This window comes from Aquarana catesbeiana, linkage group LG04 (assembly GCF_042186555.1).
Source record: "Aquarana catesbeiana isolate 2022-GZ linkage group LG04, ASM4218655v1, whole genome shotgun sequence".
In the NCBI taxonomy this organism is placed as follows: Eukaryota; Metazoa; Chordata; class Amphibia; order Anura; family Ranidae; genus Aquarana; species Aquarana catesbeiana.
This window is the reverse complement of record NC_133327.1, coordinates 127,708,338-127,736,029: the sequence shown is the minus strand read 5'-3', so window position 1 is coordinate 127,736,029 and position 27,692 is coordinate 127,708,338. Positions and strand designations below refer to the sequence as shown.

The following is a 27,692-nucleotide window of genomic DNA, read 5'->3' as shown; positions in this document are numbered from 1 at the left end:
CCGTTCATCCTTTAATTCGGCAGTTCTTCTGGGGGGCAACAAGACTTAGGCCCCAAAGAAAACCAAGATTCCCCAAATGGGATCTTTCTCTTATCCTTAATTATCTGTCCACTCTCAGTACCACGGGACTTGCTCCACTCTCTATCAAGGAATTGTCTGCAAAAGTTGCTTTCCTAGTTGCCATCACTTCGGCCAAGAGAGTTTCCGAGATTAGCTCTTTGGGTTGTCAGGAACCTTTTTTGACCTTCTTCCTGGACCGGGTGGTCCTCATTCCTATGCTTGGCTCAAACCCGAAAGTTACCTCGGTGTTTCATGATAACCAAGAAATCGTCCTACCTACGTTCAGGTCCCCAGAGTCTTCCGAGACGCATCCTTTGGATGTAGGCCAAATATTGAAGGAATACCTACAAGTTACCTCTTCCTTCAGACGTTCTGACTACCTGTTCGTTTTGCACTCCGGCATGAACAGAGGGAAGCGAGCTTCATCCAGAACAATTGCGGCCTGGATCGTTCAGTCCATTCAGCAAGCTTACAGGGCTAAGGGCTTGGCTCCTCCAGAGGCGGTGATGGCACATTGTACCAGAGGCATGGCGGCTTCATGGGCAGCAGCCCGACACATGGCTCCTGATGTCATCTGTAAAGCGGCCTCAATCAATACCTTTATGTCGCACTATTGCATAGAACCTGCTTCTCTTTCCTCTGTGAACTTTGGTTTAAGAATCCTGTCGGTTGACGGGGCAAATTAAAACCTTTTTTTGTTCAGCATACCCTCCCGTGTGGCTTGGCTAGTTATTTGCCACACGTAGTCTGCCATGGAGTCCGTCAGGGAAACGGAAAATTTATTATCAAATACTTACCATAATTTTCCTTTTCTGATGGAGTCCATGGTAGACGGAGTTCCCACCCCAAGAAAAAAAAGAAGAGAAGTTGGGTCTAAGAGTCGGCTAGTTACGGAACGCAGTCCTGAGAGGTGAGCTTACTCTTATGGGTATGGGGTCCTATAGCATTGGAGAGGAGGCGGGGTCAACCCACACGTAGTCTGCCATGGAGTCCATCAGGAAAGGAAAATTACGGTATTTGATAATAAATTTTCCCCTTTTTCAAAAGAGCAGAACAATATTTTTCTGTCAGCACTGGTTGTGATGAACAATCCAAAATTGGACCTGGCAGGATTAGCATGCTGTTTTAGAGAAGTGTTTGTGTAAAGAAAACAGTGTCTATTTACAGATACCAATGGTCAAGGACAATGGGTCTGCACACTCGCCCACTCATCATCTCATATAAAAAGAGTGAGCTGTGACAATATGTGAAAAGTGAAGTGCTATAACAGTGCATAGGAGGCACTGAGAAGGATGGCTTTGACTTTCCAAATAGCCCTATTTTTCACCATCATTGGTAAGTACAGCTGTTATATTTCTAAGTGGGAATTTCAGCAATGTTAACATAGATATGAGCAGCTAAATATAAAGGTGCAATTAATAAGCCCATAGGTAGTTTTAGGAACAAATTTAAAGCTAGTATATATTGATGGGATATTAAATAGGCTGACTTTGAAACCCAATTGTTTAATGATTGACATTGAAATAAAGTGTTAGTGGCCCAGCGTTTATGGAAAAATGGCCAAAAAGGAGAACTGCTGCCGCTATCAGTACAACCTACTTGAGTGGAATGTAAAAGTGAATGGGGAAATAGGAAAAGGTAGAAATGGCACTGTTCTAGGGTGCAATATTACATGCCCCTGTGTGACTGTCAAGAGATCCCAGTGTGATAATACTAAAAATGTGTTGAATTAAAACCAAAAACAGAAGCAAAAAACAAACAACAAAGTGTCTTGTGCTTAGTGTGAACCAAATAGTGCTACCAATGCACTAGTGCAAGCGGTATTGAATACTGCTGTTTAACAATTGCTGTGTTAAATAACCTCCGTGTGGCTCATGTAATCAATTTCACATGCAAAAAAATTATATATATGTGTGCATTTGCTACAAATTCATATAAAACCTTTTTACATAAAGTGACTAGTATGCATCAAAAAACGCGCCTGAGTGATACTCCTCTGTATCAATCTCATGTAATATATACTATGTTCAAAAATAGTCCATGATTCATTTTAGACAATAATCAAATAATAAAAATAAAAAATGACAAGTGCTCTTCTGGTCTGTGCTCAGTGCTTCTTATAAGTTCCCTATAGGAATTGCACTCACCAGAACCATTCACCCCACACAAGAGTATTTCGCCTTCACAGTTCCTGCCACTGTGTAGAACACAAAATACTTTTTCCTGTGTCAGCTGTTTGTTTCCATGCTTGCGGTATATGTTGTATATTCCTCCTTTAACTTGCCCTTCGCAATTCCCAACTTAATACACTGTACACATGAGCGGACTTTTCAACCGGTCTAGTCCGACGGACCGAATCCGGCGGACAATCCTACCGTGTGTGGGCTTCATCAGACCTTCAGCGGACTGTTTCTGTCGAAAATCTGACGGACTTTAGATTTGGAACATGTTTCAAATCTTTACGTCGGAACTCCGCCGGACCCAGTTCCTATCGAAAAATCTACTCGTCTGTATGCTAGTCCGACGGACAAAAACCGACGCTAGGGCAACTATTGGCTACTGGCTATGAACTTCCTTATTTTAGTCCGGTCGTACGTCATCATGTACAAATCCGTCGGACTTTGGTGTGATCGTGTGTAGGCAAGTCCGTTCATTTGAAAGTCCGTCGTAAGTCCGTCAAAAGTCCGTCGAAAGTCTGTCGGAAAGACTGTTGGACCTTTGTTGCCGAAAAGTTCGCCCGTGTGTACAGGGCATAACTCTCCTTTCCTCTCCCATCAGAAAACAATGAACATCTTCAATAAAATAATATAATATGTGGATTCTGGAGCAACACATGGACCTGTTTTGTCAGAGTTGTGTGAATGCTGATCTTGGTGTCCCAGATTGGAGGTGAATGATGAAGTGTAGAAATGGCGCTATTCTACTTTTACTTTACTTTTTACTTTTCTTAATATTTTAAAAAAGAGTGCCTAACAATTTACCTGTACCTTTGACTTAACATTAGTACTGTACAGAAATATTAAGATGTCACAAAGTGAAAATAAGAATAAAACCGTACCTTCAGCTAGAACACGCTCTTAAAGCTCAATTTAGGAACTATAGTTTAGTATGGAATGAAACGCCCCTACTTCATAGTATATTGCAGGCAGCCCCGACTAAGGGGTTAATATCCAAGATTTATAATCAACTGAGTAAAGAAGCCAATAGTGAAGACCTATTCAATGATGTAAAAGTCAGGTGGGAAGAGGATGTGGGGGTTATAACACAGGCTCAGTGGAAGAGAATCTTAGAGATGGGATCGTTGATATCGGTCTCCCCCCCACAGAAGATATCACACTTGATGTTGTTAAACAGAGCTTATTACACACCTAAACGTCTCTTTAAGTTTGGAAGAAGATCTGATGATAGATGTCCTAGATGCCGGGGGACGGGGGACCTCATTCACATGATGTGGAGATGTCCCAAGTTGTTTCGCTACTGGGAGGGGGTGATTGATAGTTTGAGAGATGTATTTGGGATTGTACTGGAGAAAGAGGCTAAAGAATGCATCTTGGGGTATAGAGGGATACAGGGGGAGAGGAAGAGTACTACACTGGCAATTCTGAGAGGTCTATTCCAAGCAAGGAAAACAATCACATTAAGATGGCAATCAAAGGAACCCCCCACAGTAAGAGATCAGATTGTTATATTAAAGGAAACCCTTTGTAGGGAAAGAACAGAGTATATTAAGAGAGGCAATCTTAAGGATTTTGATAAAATGTGGAGACCATGGCTGGAGAAAGTAGGAGGCTCTTAATAGGAAGTGAAGAATATAACAGAGTGGGATTTAATAATAAAAGCCCTAGGCAGCCAGGGATCTGGTCTACCAGTACATAACTTGTTGGGTGCTTGTCTCTATCTGACAAATAATAGTTAATAGAAGCTGTGTTTGTTAACTAAATGTGTTGAAAGTCTAACCCTGAATACTCTATATAGGGGAGTGGGATGTTAGGTGGGGGGGGGGGGGGGGGTGAGAGGGCAAGGGGAAAGAGTGATGGAATTAAGTAAATATATATATTAATCTGGATAATATTGAAAATGGCTGGAGGAGTGGGCGCGGGAAGTCCTTTAGTCTCTGTTATTATTGACTTTGGACTTGTTATATGGTACCCGCATCGCGACTCTATAGGTCCATATCAATTGGTAGTGAACTAATGTCTAATTTATGACCCTGTGTAATTTCAGCTCAAAGCTCAGGAAATATGTAGAGGGGAAGGGAGGGGGGGGGGGGGAGTGGTGATAAGAAAACTTTGCCACAATGATGTGAATTTAAGAGGTCTGTAAATGAACATCAAGCTGAATAAGTTTCCAGACACTATTCTCTGATGTGGTTAAAAAAAAAAAAAAAGAATAAACCAAAAAAAAATGTCAATGAAAAAAAGTGAAACAGTGAAAACCAGTGTTATACCCTCTGCCTTATTGGGTCGGGCTACTAGGCTAAAACGATTTATGTAGTGGTGTTACTCTCCCTGGAGAATAAGGTGAACTTTGGATTTCAAACCAACTTTGAAATCAGAAGATTTGGTGTAAAATGTGTTACACCCCCTGCCTGTCACAAAACAAATGAAATATGTGCAGGTGGTACAATTTTATATTCCTAGTAGTATAAAATGATGTGATAAACAAATTAAATTAATGTCAAAAACCACAAAATGGATAGGTGTGTTACACCCTCTGGTGGGTGTCAGAGTGGTGAATTGAAACCATAAAAAACTACAATCAAGCGGCAAAAATATAATGAAACAACAAAAAATAAAATGGACTGGGAGTGTTACACCCTCTGAGAATGGAGGATGTTTAAAGAAAAAACTTTTTGCAAGAAAAATAATGAGTGTGTTTGATCCTCTGTATCAGAATTGAAACCATAAACATATAACTACAAATATAAATAGTGAATATTCCATGATATACAATTGAATATTAAATGTAAAAAAAATTGTGAACAAAATAGTACAACTGTTTTAAAAGATATACAGTTTCATTGATTAAAGTGGCTTTGTGCTTCAAACTGTGTTCAGTGACTGTTCAGGTTTGGTGCTGATTATTTTCTCTCAGGTGACAATAGTGCCAAGTGACTTTTCCGTGCTGGTAATGTATTGCACTCACCAGGTAGCATTACCCTCCAGGGGTATTAGACATTCACAGTTTTAGCCACTGTGTAGCTCTCTGGGGCGTGCTGGATGGTCTGCACGTCAAAAACTGGCTTTCTTCCAAGTTGTCACATGCAGGAGAGAGGAATACCCATAGCGTGATATTGTTTTATAAAAGCCTTTATTTATAATAAAAATATGTAAATATATACTCACACTGAGTCAGAATATTACATGCAGCAGTGAGATAGAATAAAAATGGAGCCGGCACTGTATACAAACTATCGCCGCTCTGACCGGAAGTGATGCAAAGACGTACGAATTCATTCTGTAACAAATTTCAATTTCGGAAGATGGTTATATTATACATATTTTTTTCTATTCTGTTCTATTGGTTCTTTTTTTCTACTCTAGTCTTTTCTGTTAGAATTCAATTCATTCTATTTCTATATAACCATTTTCCGAAATTCGAATGTTGTATAGAATGATTTCGCATTCAAAAAGAAAAGATTAGAATAGAATAAAAAAACAATAGAACAATAGAACAGAAAAAAAAAATATTAAAACCATCTTCCGAAACTCGAATTTCGTATAAAATGAATTTGAATTTGAAAATTTGAATAGAAAACATTAGAATAGAGTAGAAAATAATAGACTAGAAAAACAATAGAACAGAATAGAATAAAATATATATATTATATTCTATTCTGTTCTGTTCTATTGTTTTTCTAGTCTATTATTTTCTATTATTTTCTATTCTAATCTTTTCTATTCAAATTCAAATTTATTCTATACGAAATTCGAATTTCAAAAGCCATCTTCCAAAATTCAAATTTCGCATAGAAAGAATTCAAAGGGTCCCGAAAATGACATTGCTGCAGATGCACACAGTTGACCGACTTTGAACAGAAAATATTAGAATAGAAAATACCGTATATACTCGAGTATAAGCTGAGTTTTTCAGCACATTTTTTTGTGCTGAAAATGTCCCTCTCGGTTTATACTCGAATCAAGCACTTTTCTGCAGCAGAGAATGACATTTTCCAAACCGATTTTGGGGCTCCGTATCTCGGGACCACTTGGTGATAGGATGTTGTAGTGCTAGTCCCACTGGGGTTGCACACCAAATTTGGGGTTCCTAGCACCAAGTGACCCCGAGATACGGGGCCCCAAATTCGGTTCGGAAAATGTCATTCTCTGCTGCAGAAAAGTGCTTGACTCGAGTATAAACCGAGGGGGACATTTTCAGCACAAAAAAATGTGCTGAAAAACTCAGCTTATACTCGAGTATATACGGTATTTTCTATTCTAATCTTTTCTGTTCAAATTCATTCGATACGAAATTCGAATTTCAGAAGCCATCTTCCGAAATTCGAATTTCGTATAGAATGAATTCAAATTCGAGTAGAACAGTTTAGAATAGAATAGAAAAGAATAGCATAGAAAAACAATGGAACAGAATATAAAAAAAAAATATATATATATTTTATATAATTAAAAAATTATATATATATATATATATATATATATATATATATATATATATATATATATATATATATATATATATATATATATATATATATATATATATATATCTTCTGGAATTCGAATTTCATATAGACTAAAATCAAAGCAAAGAAAAACAATAGAACAGAATAGAATAAAAAATTATATTATATATTATATTTTATTCTATTCTGTTCTATTGTTTTTCTAGTTTATTCTTTTCTATTATTTTCTATTCTAATCTTTTCTATTCAAATTCATTCTATACGAAATTCAAATTTCAGAAGCCATCTTCCAAAATTCGAATTTCGTATAGAATGAATTCAAATTCGAATAGAAAAGTTTAGAATAGAATAGAAAAGAATAGCATAGAAAAACAATGGAACAGAATAGAAAAAAATATAATATATATATATTATATTTTATTCTGTTTTATTGTTTTTCTAGTCTATTATTTTCTATTATTTTCTATTCTAATCTTTTCTATTCAAATTCTAATCCATTCTATACGAAATTTGAACTTCGGAAGCCATGTTCTGAAATTCAAATTTCGTATAGAATGCATTCGAATTTGAATAGAAAAGTCTTATAGAATAGAAAATAATAGAAAACAAAAGCATAGAAAAACAATAGAACAGAATAATAAAAAAAAAAAAAAAAAAATTTATATTATATATATATATATATATATATATATATATATATATATATATATATATATATATATATATATATATATTCTATTGCTTTATTGTTTTATTTTCTATTCTATTGTATTTTTTAGAAAATCGTTTTCTATTTTTTTCTAATTTGATACGAATTTGTTTTCGAGTTCTATCATTTTTTTCGGATTCGTTTAAATTCGTTACTTTTGTAATTCAGAAATTCGGATGCATCCGAATTTCCGAATAATGAAAAATTCGTCCGACCTCGTTCTGAGACGTAAGCATCAAGCCACAAGTGCCATTTTGATTATGAGCATCAGATACCTGTTCCAAAACAGGAAGTATAGATCTGACGGCTATAAAAAAAAATTTACCATACTAAAACGTACTCAGCGCCATTTTAGTTATGGGCATCAGATACCTATTGCAAAGCTATTTATTTAATATGCTCTTAAAGCAAACCCATCTCTCCTCTGTGTTCTTTGTTCCTAAGATTTTATCCCAATTCATGCCTTCTAACAAGGTTTGTAGTTTAGGGAAGTTGGCTCTTTTGAAATTCAGTGTCTTTGTTTACCCTTATGTTTCCTATTTGTGTGATTTATACTGAAGTCAATTGACCTGTGATTGCTGTTACCTAAATTGCCCCGTATTTCCACATCAGGTCTGCATTGTTGGTAATCAGTAGATCCAGCAACGCTTTATTTCTAGTTGGTGTGTCTACCATCTGAACCATGAAATTGTCCTGCAAGACATTTAGGAACTAGCGAGCCTTAGACGAATATGTGGTTCCTTACGCCCAGTCTATGTCTGGATAATTAAAATCCCCCATTATGATAACACTTCCCATCCTTGCTGCTAATCCAACTTGTGATAGGAGATCCATCTCCCCCTCCTCCCTCAGGTTAGAGGGCCTATAGCATACTCCCAGTAATATTTTCCCCTTAGCTTCATCCCTTTGGAGCTCTACCCATATGGATTCCACCTCCTCCCTAGCTCCCTTAGTGATGTAATCTCTCACATTCACTTGTACATTATTCTTGATATATAGGCATACCCCTCCCCCTTTTTTTACCCTCTCTATCCCTGCGATAAAGGGTATACCCTTGAATGGTTGCCAGCCAATCATGAGAGCTGTTGAACCAGGTCTCTGAAATTCCCACAAAATCCAAATCCTTCTTGTACAACAGTATCTCTAGTTCACCCATCTTGTCCGCCAGGCTCTTGGCATTGGTGAATATGCCATGTAGTTTAGACTCATACTATCCTCTCATTGGGTGTTCCGAGATTGCAACTAGGACTTGTTACTATACTTATACTTACCTTGGGTTTATGTGCTTTAGTCAACCTACCACTAATGCTCCCGATACTCCCCTCTGGAATATGTTCCGCGCTGACTATCTCTACTTCTGCCCCCCCCCCCCCGTCGCCTAGTTTAAAAACCCCTCTAACTTCTTGGCCATCTTTATTCCCAGCTGATCTGCACCCTCCTCATTTAGGTGCAGTCTGTCCCTTCTGTAGTACAAATTAATGATGATAAATGCTTATTAATATTACAGACAACTGTTAACTGGATAAGAGGTGATTTATATAAACATAGTCAAATTGTAGGCGGGCTCTACTTACCGAAACACTGCGATTTTAAGTGTAACCATGATATTTATGAAGGTTGATCATTTGATCATTTGATCTAATGCGGAAAGCATCTAATATCGTAGTGGTTGTGGTTGGAGACATTTTTGGTCATTATAAATGGTTGCAACCATTGATAAAATTGAGGACCTAATATTTAAAAACATGTTGTAATAAATTTGTTTTTGTCCATAAGTGTATACTATATGTACAGTGGGGACAGAAAGTATTCAGACCCCCTTAAATTTTTCACTCTTTGTTATATTGCAGCCATTTGCGAAAATCATTTAAGTTCATTTTTTTTCCTCATTAATGTACATACAGCACCCCATATTGACAGAAAAACACAGAATTGTTGACATTTTTGCAGATTTATTAAAAAAGAAAAACTGAATTATCACATGGTCCTAAGTATTCAGACCCTTTGCCTTGACACTCATATATTTATGCTGTCCATTTCTTCTGATCATCCTTGAGATGGTTCTACACCTTTGAGTCTGTGTTTGATTATACTGATTGGACTTGATTAGGAAAGTCACACACCTGTCTATATAAGACCTTACAGCTCACAGTGCATGTCAGAGCAAATGAGAATCATGAGGTCACAGGAACTGCCTGAAGAGCTCAAAGACAGAATTGTGGCAAGGCACAGATCTGGCCAAGGTTACAAAAAAATTTCTGCTGCACTTAAGGTTCCTAAGAGCACAGTGGCCTCCATAATCCTTAAATGGAAGATGATTGGGATGACCATAACCCTTCCTAGAGCTGGCCGTCTGGCCAAACTGAGCTATTGGGGGAGTAGAGCCTTGGTGAGAGAGGTAAAGAAGAACCCAAAGATCACTGTGGCTGAGCTCCAGAGATGCAGTCGGGAGATGGGAGAAAGTTGTAGAAAGTCAACCATCACTGCAGCCCTTCACCAGTCGGGGCTTTATTGCAGAGTGGCCCGACGGAAGCCTCTCCTCAGTGCAAGACACATGAAAGCCTACATGGAGTTTGCTAAAAAACACCTGAAGGACTCCAAGATGATGAGAAATAAGATTCTCTGGTTTGATGAGACCAAGATAGAACTTTTTGGCCTTAATTCTAAGCGGTATGTGTGGAGAAAACCAGGCACTGCTCATCACCTGACCAATACAGTCCCGACAGTGAAGCATGGTGGTGGCAGCATCATGCTGTGGGGGTGTTTTTCAGCTGCAGGGACAGGACGACTGGTTGCAATCGAGGGAAAGATGAATGTGGCCAAGTACAGGGATATCCTGGACGAAAACCTTCTTCAGAGTGCTCAGGACCTCAGACTGGGCCGCAGATTTACCTTCCAACAAATCAATGACCCTAAGCACACAGCTAAAATAATGAAGGAGTGGCTTCACAAATACTCCATGACTGATCTTGAATGGCCCAGCTAGAGCCCTGACTTAAACCCAATTGAGCATCTCTGGAGAGACTCAAAAATGGCTGTCCACCAAGGTTTACCACCCAACCTGACAGAACTAGAGAGGATCTGCAAGGAGGAATGGCAGAGGATCCCCAAATCCAGGTGTGAAAAACTTGTTGCATCTTTCCCAAAAAGACTCATGGCTGTATTAGATCAAAAGGGTGCTTCTACTAAATACTGAGCAAAGGGTCTGAATACTTAGGACCATGTGATATTTCAGTTTTTCTTTTTTAATAAATCTGCAAAAATGTCAACAATTCTGTGTTTTTCTGTCAATATGGGGTGTACATTAATGAGGGAAAAAAATTAACTTAAATGATTTTAGCAAATGGCTGCAATATAACAGAGTGAAAAATGTAAGGGGGTCTGAATACTTTATGTCCCCACTGTATATTACTTCATCACATGGTTGATACCCTAAGCTTTTTTAGCAGTCAATTCTTGTTAGAATTATCTTTAAAGACTGGGTATCCTAATCTTGCATTTGATTAGTGTTATTTCTTATCTGGTATTCGTATTGACAGTGGAAGATTTTTTTCTGGATGACTGTGATCTTCCGTTTACACAGTAGGGATGAGCCGAACACCCCCCGGTTCGGTTCGCACCAGAACCTGCGAACGGACCGAAAATTCGCACGAACGTTAGAACCCCATTGACGTCTATGGGACTCGAACGTTCAAAGTTAAAAGTGCTCATTTTAAAGGCTAATTTGCATGGTATTGTCCTAAAAAGGGTTTGGGGACCCGGGTCCTGCCCCAGGGGACATGTATCAATGCAAAAAAACTTTTAAAAACGTCAGTTTTTTTGGGAGCAGTGATTTTAATGATGCTTAAAGTAAAAAAAAAAGAAAGTGAAATATTCCTTTAAATATCGTACCTGGGGGGTGTCTATAGTATGCCTGTAAAGTGGCGCGTGTTTCCCGTGCTCAGAACAGTCCCTGCACAAAATGTCATTTTTAAAGGAAAAAAAGTCATTTAAAACTGCTTGCGGCTTTAATGTAATGTCGGGTCCTGGCAATATGGATGAAAATCAGTGAGACAAACGGCATGGGTACCCCCCAGTCCATTACCAGGCCCTTTGGGTCTTGTATGGATATTAAGGGGAACCCCGCACCCAAATTAAAAAAGGAAACAGCAGTATACAGGCTCTGTACTCTGAACAGCAGTATACAGGCGGTGCAAACAAGACAGGGACTGTAGGTTTGTTGTTAAGTAGAATCTGTTTGTGATTTTGAACTGGTACATTTTTAACGTGTTTAGCTCCAGCCAAAAAATCTATTTTAAGCTTTTTGGAAAACATAGGGAAGGGTTATCACCCCTGTGACATTTGTTTTGCTGCCTGTGCTCCTCTTCAGAAAATTTCACCTCACTTTTTGTCCAAATGACAAATGTTTTTTGAAAATTTGGGTTTTTTGTGAAACAAGGATTGGTGATAAAGCATCAGTGGAAAGGAGAAATGTTTTTCCCATATTAACTCTTACAAGAGAGAATTTCCCTTCCTAGGGGTAGATTTCATCTCACTTCCTGTTGTCTCCTTCTGTTTGCAAGTAGGAGTCGTTTGTAAGTTGGATGTTTGATAGTAGGGGCCTTCCCTATATACTCAGCAGAAATTTGGGCCTTAGGTGTTGTTGTGGCCACAACACTGCAAGCCCTCATAGGGCCCTGCTGTGAAATATTAGATCAAGAATTGTAATTACATGCCCAACAGGGGCAGAAAAATTGGGCCTTTGGTGGTGGTGCTGGTGCCACAACACTGTAAGGCCTCACTCGCTCTTGGTTGGCGCAGAAACGGGCCCTGCTGTGAAATATTAGATCAAGAATTGTAATTACATGCCCTTGTTGAACAGGGGCTGAAAAATTGGGCCTTAGGCACTGGTGCTGGTGCCACAACACTGCAACCCCTCACAGATACTCTAGTTGGAATGCAGGAACGAGCCCTGCTGCAAAGTATTGCATCAAAAATTGTAATTACACACCCCTGTTAAACAGGGGCTGAAAAATTGGGCCTAAGGCACTGGTGGCGGCGCTCAGAACCAAAAATGTTCTTACAAGCTATCAGCGTGGTCATTGAGGAGCAAGAGGATAATTACTCAGGATAGTCACTCAGCATCAGCATAGGCAGTCTTTGAAGGGATCTGAGATTTCCAAAAAAATTATTCGGTTACATCAGCATCAGGTGCTTGGTAGCTGGTGGTGATCCAAGACTGATTCATTTTTATGAAGGTCAGCCGATCGACCGAGTCGGTGGACAGACGCACCCTGTGATCGGTTACAAAGCCTCCAGCAGCACTGAATGTGCGTTCCGAAAGAACGCTGGATGCAGGACAGGCCAGTAGCTCAATTGCATACTGTGCAAGCTCTGGCCAGTGATCCATCCTCTAGACCCAGTAACCCAGAGGATTTTTGGTGGGAAAGGTGTCCAAGTCAGATCTCTAGGTATTCCTGCACCATGTAAAACAGACGCTGGCGATGGTTGACTGACCGAAGCCTCAGCAACACGTTGTCCAGAAACAGGAGTTTGTAACCTCCCAGTCTCTGGGAATGCGTTGCACAGACCTTTCTGCAAGCCTCCCGAAGATGTTTCATCCTCTGCTCCCTCTGCAACAACAAGATAAGGTCCGCAACCTTACCCTTGTAACGTGGATCAAGGAGGGTTGCCAGCCAGTATTGGTCCTTCTCCTTGATACCACGAATACGAGGATCCTTACGCAGGCTTTGCAGGATCAGGGAGGCCATGCAGCGTAGGTTTGCTGAGGCATTCTGTCCAGAGTCCTCTGGGTCACTAAGGATGACATGGTCCGCAGCCACCTCCTCCCAGCCACGTACAAGTCCATGTGTTTCTTGGGACTGATCCCTTAAAGACTGCTGCTAATGCTGAGTGCCAGGCTCCACCCCCATACTGACACAATCCTCCTCCTCCTACTCATCCTGTGTGATCGGCGGGCATGCAGGAACACTGTCTGGATAAAGGGGGCCTTGAGAGCTAAGGAAGTCCTCCTCTTCCTACCTCTTTTCTGCCTCAAGTGCCCTGTCCATTATTCCACGCAGCGTGTGCTCCATCAGGTGGACAAGGGGGATAGTGTCACTGATGCATGCACTGTCACTGCTCACCATCCTCGTGGCCACCTCAAATGATGACAGGACAGGGCATGCATCCCTGATCATGGCCCACTGGCGTGGGGAAAAAAAACCAAGCTCCCCTGACCCTGCCCTGGTGCCATAGTCGCACAGGTACTCATGGATGGCCCTCTGCTGCGTGTGCAGCCGCTGTAGCATGGCCAACGTTGAGTTCCACCTGGTGGGCATTGCACAGATTAAGCGGTTCTAGGGCACGTTAAACTCCTTTTGGAGGTCTGCCAGCCGAGCACTGGCATTAAATGACCGGCGGAAATGCACACAGACTTTCCTGGCCTGCCTCAGGACATCCTGTAAGCCCGGGTACCTGCCCAAGAACCGCTGCACCATCAAGTTAAGGACGTGAGCCAAACAGGGCACATGGGTCATTTGTCCCTGTCGGAGGGCAGAGAGGAGGTTGGAGGTTGGAGGTTGGAGGTTGTCGCAAACCACCATTCCTGCCTTGAGTTGGCATGGCGTCAACCACCTCTGAACCTGCCCCTGCAGAGCTGACAGAACCTCTGCCCCAGTGTGGCTCCTGTCCCCCAAGCACACCAGCTCAAGCACCGTATGGCATATTTTGGCCTGCATACTTGCATAGCCCCTTTTTCGGCTACGGAGCACTGCTGGTTCCGAGGACAAAGCACAGGAAGAGGCCATGTAGGAAGAAGAAAAGGAGGGGGTGGAGGAGAGAGGTGTGTCACAATCTCCAACAACCTCCAACACTACTGCACCTTGTCCTGCATCCTTCCCAGCTGCCAGCAGAGTCACCCAATGCGCGGTGAAACTTAGGTAACGTCCCTGTCCATGCCTGCTGGACCATGAGTCAGCGGTAATATGCACCTTACCGTTAACCGCCCTGTCCAGCGAGGCATGGACATTGCCTTCCACAAGCCAGTAGAGAGCCGGAATCGCCTTCTGTGAGAAAAAGTGGCGTTTGGGTACCTGCCACTGAGGAACCGCACATTCCACAAACTCACGGAAGGGGGCAGAGTCTACCAACTGAAAAGGCAGCAGTTGAAGTGCTACCAATTTTGCCAAGCTAGCATTCAACTGCTGGGCATGTGGATGGCTGGGAGCGAACTTCTTTCGGCGGTGCAGCAGCTGGGGCAGGGAAATTAGCCTGGTACAATCTGACGTCGGTGTACCAAAAGCAGATTGCCCACAAGTACTTGGCTGTGACACACCTAATTCTACACCTTCATTCCTCTCAGTGCAGGTCTCAGAGAGGACTAAAGGTATAGCGGGGTTGGAGATCTCAGCTAATGAGGAGCAAGGAGAGGTCCTCTTTGTTCTTTGGTGTAGGTCTTTTAGATACGCTTGCCAACGAACTGCATGGCAGGTCAACATATGTCTGGTCAAGCATGTGGTGCCCAAGCGGGAGATGTTTTGGCCACGCGAGATACGCTTGAGACATATGTTGCAAATAGCAGCGGTGCGATCTGATGCACTCATCTCAAAAAAGGCCCACACCAAAGAACTTTTGGATTAACGCACAGAGACAGCAGCGCCCTGCACATGCGGAGCTTTGGGGTGTGATGCAGTCAGTGTGCTGCCCTTAGGCTGGCCCCTGGAGGACATCCTGCCTCGTTGGCGATGTGCCTCCTCCTCCTCTCTCCTATCAGGCACCCATGTTGAGTCAGTGACCTCATCATCCCCTCCCTCCTCATCACTGGAGCAAACCTGGCAGTATGCTGCAGCAGGGAGAGCATGACTGCCAGATTGCTGTCCTTCTTGGGCACCCCCTCTGTCCGTGCTAATGTTACTGTCTTCATCTAGCTCAGTATCATCATCAGAGCCTTCTAAATGCTGGGCATCCTCCTGGAGCATATACCCAACACTGTGGTCAAACAGTTCGAGGGACTCCTCAGGAGCACATGGTGGGGCTAGGGAAGGAGTCACTGATGCCATTGAGCCGAGGGAAGAGGCCGCGTTGGCAGTTGCTTTGCCAATCAAAGTACCCTGAGCATGGGTGAGAGAGGATGAGAAGGATGAGGACGGCTTGGTCATCCACTCGACCAAGTCTTCCGCATGTTGCGGCTCAACACGGCCAGCTGCCGAAAAAAAGGCCAAGCGTGTCCCACGGCCACATGCTGATGAGGATGCACCGTCTCCACGACCAGCACTGTTGCCTCTAGACACAGAACCTGCTTGCCCTCTTTTATTGGCTTGTGACTGTCTGCCTCTCCTTGTTGGCCTTCCAGACATACTAATGGCCTGTAGCTGCACTAAGCTGGGATAATATATATATATATATATATATATATATATATATATATATATACACTGCAGCTAGCAAAATCAACTGCCTGTCTGTAGTATAAGAACACCACCAACCTACAGGTAGCTTTAGCTGAACACTGTGCAGAGCTCGCAAAAAAATAACTTGTAGCTTATTTAGCTGCCTGCGATAGTGATAGGATCAGGGAAACACCACCAACCTTCTACAGGTAGCTTTAGCTGAACACTGTGCAGAGCTCACACTACACTAACTTGTAGTTTTAGCTGAACACTGTGCAGAGATCGCAAAAAAATAACTTGTAGCTTATTTAGCTGCCTGCGGTAGTGATAGGATCAGAAAAACACCACCAACCTTCTACAGGTAGCTTTAGCTGAACACTGTGCAGAGCTCGCAAAAAACTAACTTGTAGTATTAGCTGAACACTGTGAGGAGGACGCACTACACTAACTTGTAGTTTTAGCTGAACAGTGTTCAGAGGTCGCACTACACTTACTTGTAGCTTTAGCTGATCACTGTGCAGAGGTCGCACTACACTAACTTGTAGTTTTAGCTGAACACTGTGCAGAGGACGCACTACACTAACTTGTAGCTTTAGCTGAACACTGTGCAGAGGTCGCACTACACTAACTTGTAGTTTTAGCTGAACACTGTGAGGTGGACGCACTACACTAACTTGTAGCTTTAGCTGAACACTGTGCAGAGGTCGCACTACACTAACTTGTAGTTTTAGCTGAACACTGTGAGGAGGACGCACTACACTAACTTGTAGCTTTAGCTGAACACTGTGAGGAGGATGCACTACCCTAACTTGTAGCTTTAGCTGTACACTGTGCAGAGGTCACACTAAATTAACTTGTAGCTTTAGCTGAACACTGTGAGGAGGACGCACTACACTAACTTGTAGCTTTACCTGAACACTGTGAGGAGGATGCACTACATTAACTTGTAACTTTAGCTGAACACTGTGCAGAGGTCGCACTACACTAACTTATAGTTTTAGCTGAACACTGTGAGGAGGACGCACTACACTAACTTGTAGCTTTAGCTGAACACTGTGAGGAGGACGCACTACACTAACTTGTAGCTTTAGCTGAACACTGTGCAGAGTTCGCACTACACTAACTTGTAGTTTTAGCTGAACACTGTGAGGACGACGCACTACACTAACTTGTAGCTTTAGCTGAACACTGTGAGGAGGATGCACTACACTAACTTGTAGCTTTAGCTGAACACTGTGCAGAGGTCTCACTACACTAACTTGTAGTTTTAGCTGAACACTGTGAGGAGGACGCACTACACTAACTTGTAGTTTTAGCTGAACACTGTGAGGTGGACGCACTACACTAACTTGTAGCTTTAGCTGAACACTGTGCAGAGGTCGCACTACACTAACTTGTAGCTTTACCTGAACACTGTGCAGAGGTTGCACTACACTAAAACACACAGATCCACGTCCTGTCAGGTGAGAGGAGACCGATCTGTGTTCCCAGTACAGAGGAACACCGATCGGTCTCCTCCCCTTGGGAGTCCCCTCCCCCTACAGTTAGAATCACTCCCCTAGGAAACACATTTAACCCCTCGTGTCCCCCTAGTAGTTAACCTCTTCCCTGCCTATCACATTTATACAGTAATCAATGCAATTTTATAGCATTGATCGCTGTATAAATGTGAATGGTCCCAAAAATGTGTCAAAAGTGTCCGATGTGTCCGCCATAATGTCGCAGTCACGAAAAAAATCGCAGATAGCCGCCATTACTAGTAAAAAAAAAAAACTTTTTTAAAAATGCCATTAATCTATCCCGTATTTTATAGACGCTATAACTTTTGTGCAAACCAATCAATATAAGCTTACTGCGATTTTTTTTACCAAACATATGTAGAAGAATACATATCAGCCTAAACTGAGGAAAACATTTAAAAAATGGGGATATTTATTATAGCAAAAAGTATAAAATAATGTGTTTTTTTCAAAATTGTCGCTCTTCTTTTGTTTATAGCGCAAAAAATAAAAACCGCAGAGGTGATCAAATACCACCAAAAAAAAGCTCTCTTTGTGGGGAAAAAAGGACATCAATTTTGTTTGGGTACAGCATCGCTCGACCACGCAATTGTCGTTTAAAGTGCAACAGCGCTGAAAACTAAAAATTGGTCTGGGAAGGAAGGGGGTGAAAATGCCCTGTATTGAACCAACTCCTTTGATGGACAGAACAGTCGTCCAATGCCAGCTCCGGAGATGGGACTTCCTGTTACAGAGGCCGCCGTGTAAACAGGAAATACTCCTGTGTGCAAAGCACTCGTCCCGCCTCCTCCCTGTCCCCTCCAAGACATCTGGACATACAGTATATATCTTTTGTTGCCCCGCCACTGGGAGATCGTTGGGGGCCACAAAAACTATATATGTCCAAATAACCAGGCGGGCCATTCAAAACCGGAACGGGGGCCACCATTGGCCTGCGGGCCAGACTTTGGACATGCCTGCTCTAAACATTGGCACCTTTTAACAGATCATCATATTTGAAATCAGTATCTTCGTAGCACCCCTTAATTGGTTTTCCGAAGAGCCACTTCCCTCAAAGACTGTCTAACGAGTAGCCATTATCGATCAGACATTATTTATCCTCTGAGACCCAGGGGCACTTCATCATGTGGACAATGTCCCCGGTGCCCCTGGATCCTCACTGGAACTACCTACACACTCCCCAATGGAGAAATCTTCACTCCCCACACCTCAGCTAACTGTGGTACCACCGGAGTTGTCTATTTAATGCTCTGCGATTGTAGTGCGTTTTATGTCGGTAAGATGATTAGGGAACTCAGGCAGAGAATTGGAGATCATCTATACCACTCAGTTAACAGTAAACTCACTACTATTGGCCGACACATAGGCCTCTACCCAAATTCAATCCTCGTGTTGGTAAATTCCTGGCCCTGGAAGTAGTGCCCCTGGATGCCATAGGTGGTGACCGCGACAAAGTACTCTTGCAGCGGGGAAACCCTCTGAATTGAAAGGCTGAACGCCACCATTCCACCTGGCCTGAATGAGGTCAACTCCTATAGACCATTTTTGTAAAGCTGCCCTCTCCAGATTTTCCTGCCTGTGTCTGTTTGATATCTTTGTGTGTCTGTATCATATTTATTGCTTGACCGTCCAAATATATAGATTTAGCCCCAGAATGCATGTTCATCTGACTCCAGGATGTATGTTCTTGGCTGCTTTGGCCTTGTTTGGGGATTTATCTAATCCCCTTTGTTCCGCTCTCAAAACACTGACTGTTGTGTGGTTCTAAAACGGACAGCTAAACACTTGTCAGAGACTCCAGTAAACGGAAGCCCAATGCTTGATTTGTCTACCGAAGTAATCCAACTTTATTTTAGTTCTTAGTTTTTAATTTTTTGTGAAACTGCAATACAATACAATAACAAGATATCAGTACACATAGAATAACTAATCTAGCATAAATGACACAACAGAAAGACACTTACAGGTGATGATGTCTCAAGCCCCTTGGGAGAGAAACAGACATGCTGCATCCATGTAGAATGACAATCTAAAATGGCTGAAAAACTTCCTGAACCAAAGGTCACATCTTGTATGAGAAATTTACCTGACTGAAGATAAAGCTGCTACAGACTTTGGCCACTAGATGGCAGTGGTAAACTACACATTCTATATAAGTAATTATAACGTAATTAGCTTGCATAGGCAGCACACCCTTTATTTGATTTCTTTGATTTTGTTTGTATTTCATTTTTTATGTCAGTCCCTATGCATATTCTACTTTTGTTGTAACAAATAAAATACCTTTATACTGTAGCGCCCTGCTCCTGTTGACCAGGCGCTCGCATGTAAATTTAGTGGGTTATCTATTCTGTATATAGTTCAGATTTAATGTTATGGCTAAATTAGCCTCTGTTCCAGCATTGGCTGTGTTGCGTGCAGTTCCACACTGTTGTCTGTAGGTGTCGTTGTCACCACAGGCCAGTGATGGAAGGGCAACAGGCTAAGGTGTATTGAGTGTCCTTCTTCCCCAGAAACAGCCCAGTGGGAGTGGTTCACCGCTGTGCATTCTGGGAAAGGATACTTAAGGGGAAACAAAACAGATGGTGCAGCGCTAGAATAACCACAATAACAGTCCATAAACATGCAATCAATCCAATCGTTCAGGTGCAGCGTGGCTTCATGCTGACATCTCGATGACTTTCGCTCAGTCCTCTCCAAGATGAGTCCTCCCCTGGATCTTTCAATTGCTCGGCATCTTCCCGCAGGACAGACAGCACAGGACCACCTCTGAACCATAATTATAATACGCTGGGAGAGTGCCTTTATGCTGTCATATACCTGCTCTTGCCCTGCTGCCTGACGGATGTGGATCTGCTGTGTTTCATCTTTATGTGACCCATAAGGGAATGCTTTTGTGACCCTCTATAACCAAAGGGTTCCTGCTATAAGGTGAGAAGCCAGCCTTTGCATCGGTGGAGGGTTCACTGAAAGTCACCGAGGTGTCAGCATGAAGCCACACTGCACCTGAACGATTGGATTGATTGCATGTTTATGGACTGTTATTGTGGTTACTCTAGCGCTGCACCATCTGTTTTGTTTTCTGCTTAGGGATTTGACTTTTGACCCTGGTGTCCAGCTGCTGTGTCATATATACATATCTGCGCTGATTTGTTTTCTTTCTGATACTTAAGGGGAAGATGCAATTTTTTCGCTATCTCACCTCATGGCCCATCTGGCCTAAGGTATGTGACAACTCCCTTTCTGTCTCGGGGCCCTGCTGGCCTGAGGCTATGTGACTGTAATTAGGCCTAGAAGCTGTCTGAGGCCTACTGGTTCAGAGGTGGTCCTGTGCTGTCTGTCCTGCGGGAAGATGCCGAGCAATTGAAAGATCCAGGGGAGGACTCATCTTGGAGAGGACCGAGCGAAAGGCTGGTATCTCAAGAGGAGCCTGGTGACTTAATTGGAAGATGCATCCTAACCAATCTACCTCACAGTACTGCCGGATGGCTTAAAGGAACTTTGGTAATGTGTTGCTGTGTTCGTTACCATTACTAAATCCTGTGGCAGAGGATCATCCAATTAACACTACATCCTGTGGCAGAGGATTGTGCAACAATTATTGTTCTCATCAAGTCTGTGGCAGAGACTTTTGTCCATGCATCATTCCGGCTGCTAGGCCAGTGAGAAAGGCCTATCCGGGTGAGCAAGATCCGTTGACTGAAGGTGTACTTGTCTCTGGGATCTCAAGTTCCTTAGTGATCTGCACAAGGTATCTGAACTTTCCCTTAACTTTCCATCCCTCTACTGCTCAAGTTGTTTAATAAAAAAGCATTGGAAAAAGAACTAATTGACTGGTGCATACATCAGTGGGCGCAAGGCCCAGTATAGACTCTAAGTTTCTGGTATGGTGAACTGTGGGTAAGGGGTGACGGCAAAGACCCAAAATAATAACCAAGAGCTCCTTCGGGGGTCAGCGTTACATACATATGTAAATATCTGTGACCGATCTCTCCCCCTTCCCTGTACTGCACATTGGCCTTTGACATGCCAGGTCCTGTCTGTCTGCGGCGATCATGTAGGTTCCCTGGTGATGGGACGGACCGCCTCATACAAGAGATTGGTCCACCCTCCCACTTGCACCTGTCCTGGCCTGGGTTTCCTATGGCCATAGGGCATCTGCGCAGGTGCACACGGGACCCTCTCGCGCGCGCACTGCGGGATTCTTGACGCTGCGCGCTGGCGACGGCCGGCGTGAGTTCAGCATTGCATGGTTAGCGGGCTACAAGTAGCAGGCAGCTGCCTGCTCTTCCACAGGCTGGAAGTTAAGCCCGGGAGAATTTTTGCTGCCACATTTGGAACGGTAAGCTCCTCATCTCTATTACCCTACTACTAGCTTATTATGGCTATCATATAGCCCCACTAACTACCTTGGGTTCCAGTTTTCCTCCCTCATAGGACAGTTGGGTGGGAGTGCCGCATTCATAACTGTTGCGGTATCCTACCACACCCTCTGTGTAAGACCATTCTTCCACTGGCGCTTGTTGGTACCCCCTCTCAGTGGGATCTTTCCTTCCGGGACTCTGGTATACATGATACTTGGAAATTAGGTATAGACCCTTATATCTGTTCACATTTTCACCTCGTTTCACCAGCACCCCCCCCCCCTTTTGCCCCTCACTCTTCTCCCCTCCCTATCCTTTCCCCCTTTTTTCCCCCCTCTTCCCCATTTTTTTCCTTTTCCCCCTCTCTTTTTCCTCCTCCCCTCTTTCTCCTTTCCACGCTTTCTCCCCTTCCCCACCCCGCCCTTCCCACCAATACTCCTTTTCCTTCCCCAAACTCCCCCCCCCCTCCATTTTCTCACTTTTCTGTCTACCTCACGGTTGTTCTTCACTCCCTATTTCCCTTTTCCCTATTCACTCTTTCCTCTTCCTCTTTATCCCCCTTCCCCTCCCTTCTCTCGTATTCCCCCTATTCAATTCCCAAACTTTCTCCACTTTATCCCTCATTCATTTTCTCCCACTCCCTTCACCTCATTTCACTTTTTTTATCTCTTATATCTTTTTTGTCTCCTCCCCTTCCCTCTTCCCCCTCTTTTTTGATCAGTGTTAGTTCACCCTTCACTTGGCACCCCTTATCCATTCATTCAACTACCCTGACTTTTTCACCCCCATTCCCTTCCCTGGTTTACCCATTCCATGCATCTCATGTTATTCAGATTCCAGCCTATAGATTTGTAGTCTCCCCCGGTCGCTGCGGGAGACCTCCATACTGGTGACACCCTGTGCCCTGTGTGTGCTGGGATTCGGGTAAGAGGTCCTCTATCTGCCCCATTCTAACAGTTGTATAGTGTTTAAATTCACATATTATGTGAAACATTGTTTTCTTTTGTATGTGATTAAATGCATTGTTTTTGATCATGTGCTAATTAAATTGCAGATATTTTTCCTGATGAAGCGGCCTAGTCCACGAAACTAGTAGAAAAACTGTGATCAACTATCACACTCTGATCTTCCCCATCAGGGGAGTATTATCTTGGTGATACACATGAACTGTCACCTATTCTTTATTCATCATTGAGATTTTGTTATGTATTGTGTATTAATAAACTTTTGTATATCTTTTTACATGATTGTTTTCATACCTGAGCTCACTTTTAGTGTATTGTAGGGTGGCGTTGGTCAATTATGGCTCAGGGGGTTTAGTACACGCCCCACACTATATAAGGCCGCCTGCGTGGCGGCCTTGTGTAGTGTGTTGTGGCGGAGAGAGATAGACAGCCTGCCTGTGCTATTAATAGGATCAGAAGAAGCACACAAGCACTTGGCTTCAGGTAGCTATACTGTAGGTGCAACTGTGCAGGGTTACACAGTACACTAACTGTAAATGCTTCATGAGCCTGCCTGTGCTATTAATAGGATCAGAAGAAGCACACAAGCACCTGTCTTCGGGTAGCTATACTGTAGGTGCAACTGTGCAGGGTACACAGTACACTAACTGGAAATACTTCAAGAGCCTGCCTGTGCTATTAATGGGATCAGAAGAAGCACACAAGCACCTGTCTTCAGGTAGCAATACTGTAGGTGCAACTGTGCAGGGTACACAGTACACTAAGTGGAAATATTTCAAGAGCCTGCCTGGGCTATTAATAGGATCAGAAGAAGCACACAAGCACTTGGCTTCAGGTAGCTATAATGTAGGTGCAACTGTGCAGGGTACACAGTACACTAACTGGAAATACTTCAAGAGCCTGCCTGTGCTATTAATAGGATCAGAAGAAGCACACAAGCACCTGTCTTCAGGTAGTTATACTGTAGGTGCAACTGTGCAGGGTTACACAGTACACTAACTGCAAATACTTCAAGAGCCTGCCTGTGCTATTAATAGGATCAGAAGAAGCAAACAAGCACCTGTCTTCAGGTAGCTATAATGTAGGCGCAACTGTGCAGGGTACACAGTACACTAACTGGAAATACTGTAAAAACACCTGCCTGCCTGTCAGCATATAAGGAAGAGAATATATATATATATATATATATATATACATACATATATACAACACCTGGGATGCATATATATACACTGTAAGTGCAGCTAACTGACTCTACCTGCCTACTCTATCTAACTTAAATCAAATGACACTGTCTCTCTGTCTATCTATCTCTCTCCGCCACAACACACTACACAAGGCCGCCACGCAGGCGGCCTTATAAAGGCTCTTGAAGTATTTCCAGTTAGTGTACTGTGTGCCCTGCACAGTTGCACCTACAGTATAGCTACCTGAAGCCAAGTGTGTGTGTGCTTCTCCTGATCCTATTAATAGCACAGGCAGGCTCTTGAAGTATTTACAGTTAGTGTACTGTGTACCCTGCACAGTTGCACCTACAGCATAGCTACCTGAAGCCAAGTGCTTGTGTGCTTCTTCTGATCCTATTAGTAGCACAGGCAGGCTCTTGAAATATTTCCAGTTAGTGTACTGTGTACCCTGCACAGTTGGACCTACAGTATAGCTACCTGAAGCCAAGTGCTTGTGTGCTTCTTCTGATCCTAGTAATAGCACAGGCATGTTCTTGAAGTATTTCCAGTTAGTGTACTGTGTACCCTGCACAGTTGCACCTACAGCATAGCTACCTGAAGCCAAGTGCTTGTGTGCTTCTTCTGATCCTATTAGTAGCACAGGCAGGCTCTTGAAATATTTTCAGTTAGTGTACTGTGTAACCCTGCACAGTTGCACCTACAGTATAGCTACCTGAAGCCAAGTGCTTGTGTGGTTCTTCTGATCCTATTAATAGCACAGGCAGGCTCTTGAAGTATTTCCAGTTAGTGTACTGTGTACCCTGCACAGTTGCACTTACAGTATAGCTACCTGAAGACAGGTGCGTGTGTGCTTCTTCTGATCCTATTAATAGCACAGGCAGACTCTTGAAGTATTTACAGTTAGTGTACTGTGTAACCCTGCACAGTTGCACCTACAGTATAGCTACCTGAAGCCAAGTGCTTGTGTGCTTTTTCTGATCCCATTAATAGCACAGACAGGCTCTTGAAGTATTTCCAGTTAGTGTAATGTGTACCCTGCACAGTTGTACCTACAGTATAGCTACCTGAAGACAGGTGCTTGTGTGCTTCTTCTGATGCTATTAATAGCACAGGCAAGCTCTTAAAGTATTTCCAGTTAGTGTACTGTGTACCCTGCACAGTTGCAACTACAGTATAGCTACCTGAAGACAGGTGCTTGTGTGCTTCTTCTTATCCTATTAATAGCACAGGCAGGCTCTTGAAGTATTTACAGTTAGTGTACACTTTAACACTGCACAGTTGCTCCTACAGTATATCTAACTGAAGCCAAGTGCTTGTGTGCTTCTTCTGATCCTATTAATAGCACAGGCAGGCTCTTGAAGTATTTCCAGTTAGTGTACTGTGTACCCTGCACAGTTGCACCTACAGTATAGCTACCTGAAGCCAAGTGCTTGTGTGCTTCTTCTGATCCTATTAATAGCACAGGCAGGCTCTTGAAGTATTTCCAGTTAGTGTACTGTGTACCCTGCACAGTTGAACGTACAGTATAGCTACCTGAAGCCAAGTGCTTGTGTGCTTCTTCTGATCCTATTACTAGCACAGGCAGGCTCTTGAAGTATTTCCAGTTAGTGTACTGTGTACCCTGCACAGCTGCACCTACAGTATAGCTACCTGAAGACAAGTGCTTGTGTGCTTCTTCTGATCCTATTAATAGCCCAGGCAGGCTCTTGAAGTATTTTCAGTTAGTGTACTGTGTACCCTGCATAGTTGCACCTACAGTATAGCTACCTGAAGACAGATGCTTGTGTGCTTCTTCTGATCCCATTGATAGCACAGGCAGGCTCTTGAAGTATTTCCAGTTAGTGTATATTAGTGAATGTTCTCATAGTAATAATACAACAGGCAGGCAGTTGATTCTGCTAGCTGCAGCATAATCGGTATATATACATCCCAGTTTTGTGCAGCTACATCTCACTGCAGGCCATTAGTATGTCTGGAAGGCCAATAAGTAGAGGCAGACAGTCACAAGCCAATAAAAGAGGGCAAGCAGGCTCTGTGTCTAGGGGCTACAGTGCTGGTCGTGGACATGGTGCATCCTCATCAGCACGTGGCCGTGGGACACACTTGGCCTTTTTTTCGGCAGCTGGCCGTGTTGAGCCACAACATGCGGAAGACTTGGTCGAGTGGATGACCAAGCCGTCCTCATCCTCCTCATCCTCTTTCACCCAGGCTCAGAGTACTTTGTCTGGCAAAACAGCTGCCAACGCGGCCTCTTCCCTTGGCTCAATGGCATCAGTGACTCCTTCCCTAGCCCCACCATGTCCTCCTGAGGAGTCCCCCGAACTGTTTGACCACAGTGTTGGGTACATGCTTCAGGAGGATGCCCAGTTTTTTGAAGGCTCCGATGAAGGTACTCAGCTAGAGGAAGGCAGTAACGCAAGCCCAGACAGAGGGGGTGCCCAAGAAGGACAGCAATCTGGCAGTCATGTTCCCCCTGCTGCAGCATACTGCCATGTCTGCTCCAGTGATGAGGAGGGAGGGGATGATGAGGTCACTGACTCAACGTGGGTGCCTGATAGGAGAGAGGAGGAGGCACATCACCAATGAGGCAGGATGCCCTCCAGGGGCCAGCTTAAGGGCAGCACACTGACTGCATCACACCACAGAGCTGTGCATGTGCAGGGCGCTGCTGTCTCTGCGCATTATTCCAAAAATTCTTTGGTGTGGGCCTTTTTTGAGATGACTGCATCAGATTGCACCGCTGCTATTTGCAACATATGTCTCAAGCGTATCTCGCGTGGCCAAAACATCTCCCGCTTGGGCACCACATGCTTGACCAGACATATGTTGACCTGCCATGCAGTTCATTGGCAAGCGTACCTAAAAGACCCACACCAAAGAACAAAGGAGACCTCTCCTTTCTCCTCATCAGCTGGGATCTCCAACCCCACTATACCTTCAGTCCTCTCTGAGACCTGCACTGAGAGGAATGAAGGTGTAGAATTAGGTGTGTCACAGCCAAGTATTGTGGGCAATCTGCTATTGGTACACCAACGTCAGATTGTACCAGGCAAATTCCCCTGCCCCTGCTGCTGCACCGCAGAAAGAAGTTCGCTCCCAGCCATCCACATGCTCAGCGGTTGAATGCTAGCTTGGCAAAATTGCTGCACTTCAACTGCTACCTTTTCAGTTGGTAGACTCTGCCCCCTTCAGTGAGATTGTGGAATGTGCAGTTCCTCAGTGGCAGGTTCCCAAACACCACTTTTTCTCACGGAAAGAGATTCCGGTTCTCTACCGGCATGTGGAAGGCAATGTTTTGGCCTCGCTGGACAGGGCGGTCAGCAGTAAGGTGCATATTACCGCTGACTCATGGCCCAGCAGATGCAGTAGTGTTGGAGGTTGATCCCCCACCACGCCTCCAAAATGCTACTACTGGTGATTCTGACACACCTCTCTCCTCCACCCCCTCCTCTTCTTCTTCCTCCATGGCCCCTTCCTGTGCTTTGTCCTCAGAACCAGCGGTGCTCCGTAGGAGTTCCAGGGGCTACACAAGTATGCAGGCCAAAAGATGCCATGTGGTGCTTGAGCTGGTGTGCTTGGGTGACAGGAGCCACACTGGGGAAGAGATTCGGTCAGCTCTGCAGGGGCAGGTTCAGAGGTGGTTGACACCATGCCAGCTTAAGCCAGGAATGGTGGTTTGCGACAATGGCACCAATCTCCTCTCCGCCCTCCGACAGGGACAACTGATCCATGTGATCCTGTTTGGCTCACGTCCTTAACTTGGTGGTGCAGCAGTTCTTGGGCAGGTACCCAGGCTTACAGGATGTCCTGAGGCAGGCCAGGAAAGTCTGTGTGCATTTCCGCCGGTCGTATAATGCCAGTGCTCAGCTGGCTGA

The 27,692-nt window shown here is 43.6% G+C and overlaps 1 protein-coding gene across 1 annotated transcript in view; it reads left to right on the top strand.

Moving 5' to 3' along the window:
* The first annotated feature begins 1,247 nt into the window (after positions 1-1,247).
* Positions 1,248-27,692, top strand: part of LOC141139454 (serotransferrin-A-like) — a 320,870-nt gene continuing 294,425 nt past the window's right edge. Inside the window, exon 1 of the mRNA XM_073625549.1 lies at positions 1,248-1,395. Within this exon, the coding sequence (XP_073481650.1) occupies positions 1,353-1,395 (43 nt within the window). The 5' untranslated portion in view covers positions 1,248-1,352. The remainder of the gene's footprint in view (positions 1,396-27,692) is intronic.